Here is a 13,883-nt window from a genome sequence, read left to right as displayed (position 1 = left end):
AATATTAAGGCAAAATCTAAATACAGATCAATTGGGGCACCCTTATAGATGTTTCCAGGGGAAGTTCTAAGGAAATACCAAAGGTGCGAAAAAAAAAGATTGCCAAAAATGTGTTGTTTTTTTTTCGTCACAAGCACAAATAAAGTTTTTTTTTCGTTACAAACTTTATAGATACCTTGAGGGTGTCTATAAAATTCAAGAACTCTTCTTATTCTTCTGAAGAATTGTTGTAATTCTTCTGTAACTAGAATTTTTTTATTATTATTTGAAGGCGCTAGTGCACAATCTACCTACAAATCCCGGCCCTGTGGTAACTGCGATAAAACCAGTATTGTCCCGCACTGCCAAGCAGAGATCAATACACCATGTCATGGTGTCAGACAAGGATTAACATCAAGAAATAATGTATCCCTCCCGTCATTTTTATAGTCGTTCTAATGTTCCATAGATAAAATCTTACCATCCATTTGTAGCTCATTAACTCAATCCACTTGCTATCCACAAATAATTTTTACTAATAAATTCTAGACACCAGTTTGTTTACTAATATAGTATGTCCTTCAAAGACACAAGATAAGGCATTAATGTGATTTAAGGAGGTTACAACTCTATAAGTTGAGCACAATTTGAAATATAGCATACTTTTTAATTTTGGTAGTGGCCAAAATAAGCCATCTGCTGTTTACGATAGTGGATAATGGCTGCTCCTCGTTGCATGTTTCCATCAGGTGCTCATTGCTTATTCTTTGGCTAAGATTGAGGCAGCAAATGACTCTTAGCCACTTCCGGTCAAGGATGTTGAGTGAGCGTTCTTCTTCTGCCTTTTGCCACGAGGGTTAGAACTTCGTATCTATATGGCGAAATGAAGCACATGCAAGCCACATAGATTCGGAGTCATTAAAAAAAAGGGGACTTATTTTTGTTGAATAATAGCCTCTTTGGTATTTCCATAGCCCATAGATTCGGAGTTAAAAAAGGGACTTATTTTTGTTGAATAATACCTTTTTTTGGTATTTCCATAGAAGGAATTTAAAGAAAAAAAACAAATTTGCCTATTTTAGATACTGAAAATACATTTTACAACCCCCTAGATTTTAGTGAATTGACGACACCGCCATCAGTTGCAGATAGTCTAACATGCGTGTACAGTGTTTTGTTTTGGGCCAAGTGAAAGTAGTGAACGTCGTGTGAACGTAGCAAATGATCTTTTACAAAAGACTGAGGCATTGCACGTCGAATAATTATCTGTGATACCGAAAATTTTTATAAGGATTTAAGAAGAGTGAATTAAAATAGCTACTTTTGATTAAAATTAAAATTTAATTAAAACTAAAATTTCTATCTTTAAAATAAATACCAAAGTTTTACGTTTTAGCGCAAAACACAGCGTTTAGCTTCTGAAGCTTCAAATTTTTTTACGTATGGGTTATAGGGGGACATTGTTTAGTCCAGTAGAAGGGGATCAAGCTTTGAAAAACTTATAAACAGGAAGTTTCGATTGCCAGAAATAAATTTACTAATATACACTATACATCAGTTTGTTTACTAATATAATATGTCCTTGAAAGACGCAAGATAAGGAATTAATGTGATTGGAGGAGATTACAACGCCTAACGAGCAAAGTAAGGTTTGCAAAATAGCACACTTTTAATTTTGGTAGAAAGGACAACAAAAACCAAAAGACTTCAAAATATGAGTTTTCTACAGAAGCAGAAAGGCAGAACGGTGACTTCTGGATTGGTTGGCATCAAATGGCCAATTTTTACAGTACGATTAGCCCGTCCATCAACTCAGTGGCTTTAATTGTGGGGGAGGTTGCCCGTGCCCCTTAGATTTTGAAAATACTTTTTGGGCCGTTCTTTGGATATTTTCCTTAAAAACTAAAAAGAAAAAGAAAAGAAAAGAAAGAAAAGAAAAAAAAAGAAAAGAAAAAAAAAAGTCCTATTTTAGTTTTAATTCAGTGGGGCTATTTTAATCAACTTTTTGAAAATCCTACAGCTTGCGAATAAAATTTTTCAGTATAATAGACAATCACTCGACCTGGAATGAACTCTTAGTCTTTTGTAAAGAGTGTGCTACGTTCATATGAGTGCTCAGCTCAAAACAAATTCCTGTGCACGCGCCTTAGACTATCTGCAGTTGATGGTAGTGTCGTCAATTCAGAAGAATTTAGGGAGGGGGGGCTAAATGTATTCTTCAATGTCTATAGTAGGCAAGTTTTTTTGGGGGGGAGAGGTATTATACCTGGGAGGAACTTTCAACGGAGGGACTTTCCGCGAGGGGAAGGAATTTTAGATGAAAGTAAGATTTTAGATTAGACTAACTGAAAGTAAGAAACAACTTTAAAACTTAAAACGAACATAAATAGTCCCGTATACTAGGTGCCCCCCCCCCACACAATACCACTTTCTTGATGCTAAAGTTTGACTGATTGTCCCGAGTTTTTGAGAACGACTCCTGAAGCACAAGGACAGTTTTGTTAAAATAAGAAGTATCTTTAAAAGCACTAAAAAAATTTGCGTTAAGAGCGAGGTCTTGAGGAGGGGAAGGGGGGAATAAACCCCTAATAGACGAAATAATTTCTATTTGTTTTAAGTTTTAATGTTGCTCCTTACTTTCAGTTGGAAAAAGCTTGTTTAAAAAAATCTAACTTAGTAAATTGGACGAAATCTAATTATAGATCAATTGTGGGTACCCACATAAATGCTTCCAGGGAGAGTTTTTAAAATTTGTTCTAAAGAAAGGCCAAAGGTGTTTAAAAAAGACTGGCAGTGTGTGTCTTTTTCGTTACAAATGTGTACACTGAGAGCGTCCACGAGATCTGTAATTACAACTCTTTTATTTTTCTTCTTGTTCTTCTCGAAAACGGTAATACACAATCTCTCTGCAATTCCAGGCCGTGCAGCAAAAGAGATCAAACCAGTTTTGCCCCGCATTGCCAGGCAGAGACCGATCCACTCTGCCAGCAAAGAGTTAATATCATGAAGTAAAATATCCCTCCCCTGATTTCTACAGTCCTTCTAGCAATCTAAAGATCAAATTTTACCATCTATTTGTAGCTAATTAACTCATTCCAAAAGTTTGCTAGAAATGAATTTATTAATATGCACTAGACATCAGTTTGTTTACTAATATATTATGTCCTTTGAAGACGCAAGATAAGGAATTAATGTGATTGGAGGAGATTACAACTCCTAATGAGCTATGTAAGACTCGGAAAAAAGCTAACTTTTAAATTTTGGTAGAAAAGATTTAAATTTGGTAGTAAAGACTGCAAAACATTAGCTTTTTTTACAGAAGAAAAAGGCAGAACAGTGACTTCTGTATTGGATGGCATTAAATGGCCAATTTTTACAGTAAGATTAGCACGTCAATCAACTCAGTTGCTTCAATTGCGGGGGAGGTTGCCCATACTCCATAGATTTTGAAAAATACTTTTTGGGCCACATTTTCATTGAAACATGCCTTTTTTAGATATTTTCCTTGAAAACTAAAAAAAATGCCTCCTATAGACATTGAAGAATATATTTAGTCCCCTTCTCCTAAATTCTTCTGAACTGACGACACTACCATCAACTGCAAATAGTCTAAGGTGCATGCGTAAGAATTTGTTTCGAGCTGAGTACTCATATGAACGTACCATACTTTTATTTACAAAAGACTGAGATTTCATTCCAGGTCGAGTGATTGTCGATTATACTGAAAAAATTTATTCACAAGCTGTATGATTTTTGAAGAGTCAATTAAAGTAGCAACTTTCAATTAAAACTAAAATCTTAATTTAATTTAAACTTTTTGTGCTTTTTAAATTATAACTGCAGTTTTTCGCTTTGGCGTAAACCTTATGCCAGTGTAGTGGAAGTAACCGGGTCTACCAATATGGAGTTCCTAAGTTCAATCCCGCACGGTGTAAGAGAATGTAGATCTAGTTCAATTCCTGACAAATAATTTTTTTTTATTGTGCGGATGAAGGATGACAGATTGCCGAAGATTGTTCTTTTCGGCCAACCATCTAGGGCTAAACGGAAAGCAGGTCATCCCCGTCTGGGGTCGGAGGACGTCATAAAGAAAGATTTAAAGGAAATGGAACTTCGTGGACGGGTGTAAAAAGGGAGGCTTTGAATAGATTGGGGAGGAGGAGGAGCCTGCGTAGCTGTGTTGGCCTCAAGCGGTTTGGTGCTGCTGTGAGTTGTTAGTAGTAGTAGTAGCATTAGTAAAACGTAGGTTTTTAGATTTTGAAGTTTCAAATTTCTTTACGCATGTAGATAGGGGGCATGGTTTACTCCGGGAGAAGGGGCTCAAGCTTTGAAAAGACTGATGGTTATGTGAAAGCTATGAGGGAGGCTTACAAGTATGAAGTTTTGAGGGAAGGGAGCTACGCTCCCCAGTTTATGTGTCCGTCTAGTCAAAACAGCAGACAACAATGATCCAGAGACAACTTGTAATTGTACTTGAGTAGTAAAGTGCCCAATGTTCACGATTGAAAAACTTGAGAGTCTAATTAGAATTAAGTCAAGATAGATAGTCTCTGTGAGAGGCAAAGCTGGCAACTCTTTCAGAGTTGTACAGAATTATTACTTTAGCTTTTTGATGATGGTGTATCATCATGAAGAAGAACTAAGGCAGAGAATCATACAGAAAGGGCAATTCAGATAGTCTATCAGTTCGATAAGCTATTTAAAGGAAAGCGGAGACAAAGAATTACTCAAAACTTTATGACCGACCATGTCTACAGGACTTGCAGGCGAGTGGACGACTGAGATTGTTCCTATTACATGGATTTTGCCTACTGGGAAGAGATTTTTGGGTTGACTCATGACGGACAACATCGACTGGACCCTTAGGAAAACAGGCAACTGAGATTTTTTTTTTTCAAACACCTTGAGTTATACCTATTGGGAAATGCCATCAGTTACAGAATATAAGGTACAGGTTGGTAAAACTCAAAAAGGTCATTTTCTCTCCCATTGTCTATGTCTTCATTTTTTTTGAGTTGAAAATAAGTGTTCATGAGGGATAGCTAGTTTAGTGTTGCTAATTGAAGCAACCATCCACCCATTGTTACCCAAATTCACGTTGATCATTGTTTTCATGTTCTGCTGGGTCAGAACGGGGTCCTGCCCTTGCAATGAAATCTCCCCCAATCACAATACAGTCGCAGATAGGAAAGTATTAGGGACCAGCTATAATTTGTCATGAAAATGATCTTTCAAATGATCAGGAGATTCTAGAGTAGGTACATACACTACTGTTACAGTAATGCTGAAAGGTTATCCTTTGTGTGTGATCTTTGTTAACACGATTAGAGATTGAATCCCATTCTAACACTGAACATTTGATCTTCTCACTGAGAGTGAATTCGACACCGTGATCTCTGGAGCCTCCGCTAGAGCCAGAATCGTAAAAGTGGTTTCCCGTGCAACTGAACCCTCGTGCAACTCAAGCCCCGTTTACCTCCACCCCCATATAACTCACTGACAAATGCGGGCACGTAATCTAAATTTCCATGGTAAATAGGTAAAAGCTCAAGGACGACAAACGTTCTTTGTCGTCCCCCTCTCCCCTAAGCTACGCCCCTGCTTTGATGCCTATGATTTTGTTGTATTAACTTGTAGTGTTTTTATTCTGTTTGAATTTCAGCTTCAGCATTTACTTTTAACTTATTCTGAAAGAAAAACGATACAATAAAACTAGATATATTTTACAATTCCTCATCAGGTTGTTTTTCGTATGATGGAAAAGCAATCTCTCCCCCCGTCAAATCATGGCTGCAGCGGTAGCTCCAACCTAGTAAAGAACGAACCATGGTATGTAGTAAGCAAAAGTTCAAAAATGCGTTTTAATAAAACCTGATTATTGTGGAAAATTAACATTTGTAGCGTATTCAGTAATGATCACTATTATCTTGATTAGTTTTAATAGTAAAATATTGTTTCGAAAACAAATTTACGGGTATTTCGAAAAAGAGACTGAAACTCCCCATAAAACGGCGTCGGATCGACGTAAAAGTACACAATTGGAATCGCCGCGGCCAAAAACCATATACAAAAAATTTACAGTCCTCTGGTTTGAATAACAAGGAAAATGTTTTTTTTTTGCATTGGTAGCACTGATATGTCCTTTCCTTTCCTTATTTTTTTCTCCACTGCTAGCATAGCAATAGAACATCATAGAGAGCTGATTAAGGGCTTAATCAAAAGGAAATTTCTATTCCTAGTTTTTCTGTAATTAACTAGACATTAATATTTGAATGAAACCTTTTCTTTTAGTGAAACTGCATCTTCGTATACAAGACGATAATATAGTTGTTATGTAGTTTAGTTACCACTTTTTTAACGTGAAGAAAACATTGAAGACCATTCGCTAAATATTCAAAACAGACAAAAAAACATCAAGGCCTTTTCCACAAGCGAATATATTTGACCCTTCAGTTCAGTTATAAACTTATGAAATAAGCGAATGAATCTAGCGAACTCAAGTTCAAAAGTCGTTCCAGGATTTAATAGCCTAAAATGCAGATGAAGTTCAAATTATAGGGGTTAAAAATTACAATTGAGTTCCCTTGAAATCTTCATATTTTCTGAAAACCAGGACAGGGATTGTTATTCTTCTTCTTTTGCATTATGAGAAAATTGTGCCTGGCAAAAGTAATTTTATTAGGCTTATACCGAAATGACCATAAGCTATAAGCAAAATCATATGAACATTATAACTCTATAATAAATATGGCTATTCAATTTTTTAGAACAAAACATCGTTTCTTCCTCTTCTTCCTTTTGTTTGAATTAATATCGAGACGCTTTCACATTGTATCATCACTGGAATCAAATTTCAAGCCCTCCAATGTGCTGCTACAGCTGGCTTCGAATTCTGGACCACGTATTACCAAGTTGAGATCAAACCCACTTCACCATTATAGGGCAAAACAAAAAAGTTTCAATGACCTATTGAGACTATTCTATCTCAACAGCGCTAAATAGGAACAGAGTACAAATTACGAATAAAAAGAGAGATGCCACTTCAAAAATTTAGGCATTTTGACGACATTCATTGGACTACGAAGACGAAATTTTATTTGCTAGATGCTTTCTAGAGGAATTCCCTTTGGACTGTTTTGTATTCCTGACTGAATGACCGTATCTCAAACAGTAGGCTGTGCGGAAACAGTGGTTCAGTTTCACCTTCTAGGACTATGACGAGAGAAATGTTGAGATTGCTCGGATACATTTTGTAGTTGAAGGATGACAGATCGCCAAAGATTATTCTTGCCAAAGGTTAATACAGATTAATTAATAATTAATTAATAAAGATTAATTGCCAAAGCCATTCATCTGGGGCCAATCAAAGTCATCCCCAAATGGGGCGAGTCATAAGGAAGGGTTTAAATGAAACTGGAACTTTTATGGATGGAATATAATTTGAAGTTTTGAATGTATTGGAGTGGAGGAGAGGCGTGAGCAGCTGTGTTGGCCTCAAGCGGCATAGTGCCGCGGTGAGTTGTCAGAAGTATTAGTAGTCCTATCCAAATTATCAAATAAAGCTAGTTTTATATTGTTCCCCCTCCCCCCAAACAAAATTCAATGTACGTGCCAAAACCATCTGTCAGTTACTCAGAAGTAGCCAGTGCGGCAAGGCAGGGCTTTCCTTTTAAGTATTGATTATCATCCTTAGCTAGCCATATATAGAAAACATTTTTTTTATTTGGTAGTAGAACCATATTTCTTTAGCAAAAAATAAAAGGGTTATTTAGGGTGTTCAAAATTAATCTACAAGCATTAGTTGGAAAGTTTGAAATAGAAACACAATCTTTAAATACAATTTTCAAAACCACAATTTGATTAGAAAGGATGTACAAATGAATACTGTGCAGCGATTTCTGGCAGGCTAGAAGGTAAATATACCCTCTAGGACCTAGCCATCTTGTCTCCCTCATTTCACACACATGAAATACTTCCCTTTCTCAAAACCGTATATAATAACGAATTGCATTAACTCATTTTCTAATGTTTTATTTTTGGTTGACTGCATAAAATGCCATCTACTTAAATAAGCTTTTTATGGTTAATGGTGCTGCTAAAAACAGACTGAGTGTTGAAAAACAAATGTTTGCCAAACCATTCCGTGTCAAATCAAAGACTCAACTTAAGACTTCGGATAAGTAAATCAATCTTTATTATCCTTAAATATAAGTTCTAATGCTAGATTGTTATAGAAACGCTAACCTTTAATTCTCTATGTTTGCTGTATTTGAACGCCATCTATTTACGAGATGATAAAGCTAGTTTGGTTTGAAGTAAGGCTGATTAGACTATAATCGTGCCTGTAAATTGACAAGCCGTAGAAACGAGCATGTAGGGAGGGGGAGGGGTCAATACTAGGAAATAAGGAAAAGGATAAATATTTTTGGTACTCTTCTATTAAACGGACTCTTTTATATAGTGCTAGTTTGGTTAAAGCTAATGAAATAAAATAAAATAAGATGAATATATAATAGTTTAGAAACACATTTGGGCTATATATTTGCACATTAGGGGGGTGGGGGGGTGGGGGGCAAAGCATAGCATATATTAAATACGTAACCTAACCTAGGTACCTCCCCCCCTCCAAAAAAAAAAAAACAAAAAACAAAAAAGAACACTTTTAATATCTTATACGCAATTAAAACCACCCTATACATTGTATTTCTCTACAGCGGTGTCTTGAATCATCTCGTAAAAACGGGTTTTTCGTCGCGTCTGCAGTTTGACATTCCATATACACTAGATAAAAGAGTCCGTTTAATAGAAGAGTACCGTATTTTCGTTTAAATATTGGTAAAAATAAAGCTCCTGACAGAAATTACTCTGGGTCGCCAAGTCGTGAAAATATAGGGGGAAGGATATTTTTGGTAAAATCCTGATTTAGGTTTTTTTTACTATATTGGAAAGTAAGTGAGTGAGGTAAACAGAACTCTTAGGGATATGAGCCTCATATCTTTCCTCAAACCCTATAAGGTTTTAATGATCTTTATTAAATTAAAACAAAAATTTATCAGTACTTATCTGTTATAGAAACAACACTCAAGTTCTTCATTCATTGATGCACTGTAGAACCGATTTCTTTCATTAATTTCTTTCAGCTTTGCATGAGATAGGACAAAGAAAAGTGACAGAATAGATAGGGAAAGTACAATTTGGGCTATGTATTTGCAAATTAGGGGTTGAGGGGAGGGGGGTAAATTATCTGGACATTATGAAGTTAGAAAACAATTCTCATTTCATAATATGCAGAATAATTGGACATAACACATTTTGCATGCAGACCCACTATACTTTACCCCCATTCCCCCTAATGTGGATATATATAGCCCAAATTTGCTTCTAAAGTATTATATTTTTATCATACTTAGGTATATGTCATTAGCATTAACCTAACTTCACTTCTTGAGTGTCGACGCTATAACAGATAATGTTTAATTAGTGACACTGACTCAAGCTAGGTGAATGATACTTTCAGGAATGAATTCAGGGCCAAAAATAGACCTGCTCAACAGTTTCCAAGCTATTATGTCAACTATTTTTGGGATTTCTAGGGCTTAGAATACTGCATTTATGGTAGGTCTAAACCCATTTCAGTTTTCAGGCAAAGAAAAAACAGCTTACCTTAATTTTAGTTTCTAATCTGATTTTCATTGTTTTTAGTTTTTGAAAATGCAGTTCCTATAATTTTAATTAGAGTTTTAAGGCATATCAAGGGTTTTTCCTAAATTTCATAAATAATTCTACAGATATTTAAAACTTTTAAAATTAAGATTGAGTCAAGGTATGAGGCCCAAAACACTTTTCTTGGGCCCTATTTGAGCAAAACATCTGTATTACAACATTTTGATTTTACAACGGAAATATTTTAATGGTCAGTGTCCTCTGGAGGGAGAAGGGGTGGAGGTAGGCTTGTCAAAATATGTTTCCAGGAGATCATTAGGCTTAGCAAACATTCCTAAGAGTTTCATTTACCTAACGCAACTACTTTCCAAGACAGTACGAAGCCTGTAAACCAGATTTTTTTTGGATTTCTTTCTATTTTTCATGAGTTAACAAAAAAGTCAGGAATCGTTAAGATCTAGGAGGAGTGTTGTTTTTCTAATGAAAACACCCAAAAAATGTATATTTCACATTCTATAGAAATCTTCTCCCTGCCCCCTCCAATTGGTGTCCCTGCAATTCCCCACCCCCTGGGGAATTGCCACCAATTCCCCAACCACCCCAAGTCCCTACCAAACATTAGCCGAAATGGCTATCAACGACTACTATTATTTCTGTTAATTTGCATTACAATTGCATTTTATTTACTTTTAGTTACTTTTAATTCCGCTAATTGGAATCGTAAATTAATCATAAATATTTTCAAAGAAGATCAAATCATATTTTGTACTTGTGAATTGCTAGAGATAATAAGTAGGATTTAGCCTTTACTAAAAGTTAATAATATTTAATAAAAAAATAATTTTTCGTTCCAATTGACTGCTTTTAACCGCTGAAATGGTCAGAAATTAACTTTGCATTAAATGTTCGTGAATAGGTAACCAGTATCCTTAGTGTATTAGCTTCTGCACAGTCGTCATCTAACTGGGAAAATCAGAGGTAAATAACCAAAGTTAGAAGAAGTAATGAATATTAAGGCATTACCATTACCAATTACCAATTACCAATTATTTTTTACCAATTACCAAATTATTATTATTATTATTACTTACCAATTATTATTTACCAATTATTACCAATTATTATTGGTAAATTACCAATTTACCAATTATTATTGGTAAATTATTATTTACCAATTACCAATTACCAAATTACCAATTACCAAAAGGCATTACCATTACCAATTCATTACCAATCAAAATATTTTCTATTTTAATAATCATTATAATGTCTATTAAAGCATTAGGCAATAAATCCTTCCAGGTTCCCAGTTAATTCGTATTAAATTTGAAGTACAAATTAAATTAAGATTTCCTTCTAAAATGTACTTAATATTTTGGTGCAATACAGGAATCCGATAGTAAAGATTAATATACCGTTCGTTTCCCCATTAAACACTTTGTAGATATAATCATTGCAGCTACCATTGCAACCCTGTTCTAGCCCTCTCTTCCATTATTGCCTCAAAAATGCTCCTAGCTTATTATTTTATTTATTTATTTATAAACAAATAAATTATTTTTGTTTATGAATAAATAATTACTTTATTTATTTATTTATATATTTGTTTTTAAATAAATAATATTTTTTTTATTTATTATTTATTTATTTATGATCTTTATATATTTATTATTTTTTTTTGAATTGGGAGAACAAATTAACTGTTGAGGAAAAGTAAAGACAGAGAATAATACAAAGCAACAAAATTTGGAAATAGGAACTTCATGGGAGAAGGTAAAGAGTGAAGCTCTGGACAGAGGAGGAGTCTGGGATAGAGGAGGAGTATCCACAGCTGTGTAGGTCTCAGGTGTCCTGGTGCTTCAATGAGTTGTCATTAAAAGCAGTAGTATTCCATTGTTTTAGTTATAGGACCAATTTTGTGTTCAGAAAGACACAGAGAATAATTTAAGCAATAAAATCTTAAATTTATATTTAAAATTAACAACTTATAAAAAAAGTAATTTTGTAGGTATTGGGCTGATTTTTGACAGCTGTTCAGAACCCGAAAGGGAAATTATTCTATCCTGTAATAAACTGCAATTTTGAACATCTTCTGTTTTTCAGTTTAATTTTTTTTCTGCTCTTTTGAATGGTATATGTGGGGATTCTGTATAACCCTCTGTTGCTCAGCAACTGAGAATCCAGCTTTGTCCTTAACAGCAGGTCAGCTCTTTTTCTGCGAGCAAAATATCCTATGAGGAATTTATTTTATTATCCTTGTTTGTTTTCACTGTTCTTATCAGAAAAAAAAATTATGATACAGTTTTATTAACTCAATCATGGAGGGTTGAAAAAGGAGCCTTCAAGATCTTTGATCCTGTTTATTTTAGAATGAAATTTTGAGCAGTTTGACCATTTAGCTCTCAGGTTGCACTTTGTCTTGTTTACCCTTACTACTTAGGGCGTATTTTCAGTAGAATGGCCGTTGAACTAATGACCACCTCCCAACCTTGTCAAAACAACAATTAGTAAAAAAAAGGTGGGTTTCTCGGTCCACCTCTGCTCTGCTCTGAAGACCAGAGTTCTTTTTCAAGTTTAACAACAGGAGAATGGAAGTAAATACATATTTTTGTTTGAAAAATCCTGCTCGTAAACGTGGGATCACTTGGATAGATGACTTTCATCCAACTCTCATCCTTATGAAAATAAGCTCCTAAGTCCGCTGTCCTTTTTATTCGAGTTGTATTTTTAGTGACACAGATACGTGTTGTGTTTGTTATAACAATAGACTATTCCTGTTTCTTTCCCGGGAAAAGTTAAAAGCAGACATTGAAAAGACTTCTCACCTACTGCCGGAGAAGAACAAAATTAAATTAATATATTTGTTATATTTGTTTAATTTTTTTTCAGGAAAAAGCTAAAATCAGATATTGAAAAAAACTTTGCACCAATTGCTGAAGACGAAGTAAATTCTGTTATTAACATAAAAGACGAATTCACTCTTATGAAGATAGAAACTGCAGAAGGTCAAACATGTACAATTTACCTGATTGGTAAAAACCCAATTGTATTCATATATGGAGATAAAATGTATCCTACAATATACTTTCTTTGGCAAGCTCCGAATATATTACCAAATTTTGCAACATTTGAGGATGTGTTGCCTAGAATTGCCAACGGGGCTGATTTGATGCTTCCAGGTGTAGTGGTTGATCATGCATTAGGTGTTAGAGCTTATGGAAAATTACCAAAAGACACACCAGTGTATGTTAACACAACTATTAATTCAGCAGCTATAGCTGTTGGTAAAACATGGTTGTCAAGTGAAGATATGTATATGGCTGCAAGAAAAGGAAAAGCTGTTGAAATATTGCATTATATTGGTGACTGTTTACACCAGCTGAGTGGTAAAATTAGTAGGCCAAATTTGCAACCTTTGACGAAACAGGAAGAAGCTGCAGCTGATATTGATGAAGTAGCTAAAAATTTGAGCAATGTTCATGTTGATACAACCACTGCTGAAGCTTCTGAAAATACTGACCTAGAAGTCAAAGAATCTTCTAAAGAAGAAGTTGAAGAGCCTAAAGTGACGCCCCAAGAAGAAGCTGATGCTCTATTGAAATATTGCTTCATAAAGTCTCTTAAATCGACTGCGAAAAAGCTAGATCTTCCTTGTCTGACGAATGTTTTTTACGCAAACCATATACTTCCTGCTTGCCCAAAAAGTAAATCGTTAGATATTAAAAAATCAAGTTTTAAAAAGCTTTCAAAATTTCTTGCTTTTATGCAAGAGCAAGGAGTAATAGTGGTGAAAGAGCAATCGAAAGGAGTAGAAGCAATAACGGAAATAAATTATGGCCATGATATACTGAGAGGTTTTAGAGAAGAATTCCTCGAAGAAGAAGAAGATGAGGATGCAGAAGAAGAGGAAGATAGATATGAAGCACCTGCAGTAACTGACGTTTATTGCGTGACCGCTGCCGTCTTGCCTATCTTTCGCCAGTATCGGCATGAGTTAGTATTTTTCAATAGCATACAATCATATTATTATTCCAGTTACTTTACTGAGTTTTTACATATTTTTATTTTAATTTGTAAGTTTGTTAATCATATTCTTTATTTTATTTCATAGGTGGTTTATATATTACTGTATTATTTTCTCAATAATGTTTTTTTTTCATTTATTTACATTTATTGAGGTCAATTATGCACAAAAATTTTTTGGTAGGGGGGGGGTGAAAATATAACGGGTATAACGCTAT

The 13,883-nt window shown here is 34.7% G+C and overlaps 2 protein-coding genes across 4 annotated transcripts in view; one reads left to right on the top strand and one right to left on the bottom strand.

The window, feature by feature from the left end:
- Positions 1–8,243, bottom strand: part of LOC148942580 (N-fatty-acyl-amino acid synthase/hydrolase PM20D1-like) — a 127,882-nt gene extending 119,639 nt beyond the window's left edge. The window contains exon 1 of one of the 3 annotated variants that reach the window (XM_089102220.1): positions 8,224–8,243. The gene's annotated coding sequence lies outside the window, so the exon portion shown is untranslated. Of the gene's footprint in view, positions 1–460; positions 523–3,047; positions 3,117–8,223 lie in introns of those variants that run through there. The other 2 variants (XM_089102218.1, XM_089102219.1) reach the window with 2 other exon arrangements.
- Positions 8,049–13,883, top strand: part of eIF2D (eukaryotic translation initiation factor 2D) — a 34,716-nt gene continuing 28,881 nt past the window's right edge. The window contains exons 1-2 of the mRNA XM_089102217.1: positions 8,049–8,159; positions 12,532–13,635. Coding sequence (XP_088958343.1) covers positions 8,059–8,159; positions 12,532–13,635 — 1,205 coding nt within the window. The 5' untranslated portion in view covers positions 8,049–8,058. The remainder of the gene's footprint in view (positions 8,160–12,531; positions 13,636–13,883) is intronic.

This window comes from Artemia sp. Qi Xiang Cuo, chromosome 16 (genome assembly GCF_049724085.1).
Source record: "Artemia sp. Qi Xiang Cuo chromosome 16, ASM4972408v1, whole genome shotgun sequence".
In the NCBI taxonomy this organism is placed as follows: domain Eukaryota; kingdom Metazoa; phylum Arthropoda; class Branchiopoda; order Anostraca; family Artemiidae; genus Artemia; species Artemia sp. Qi Xiang Cuo.
This window is presented reverse-complemented; position numbering and strand designations above follow the sequence as displayed.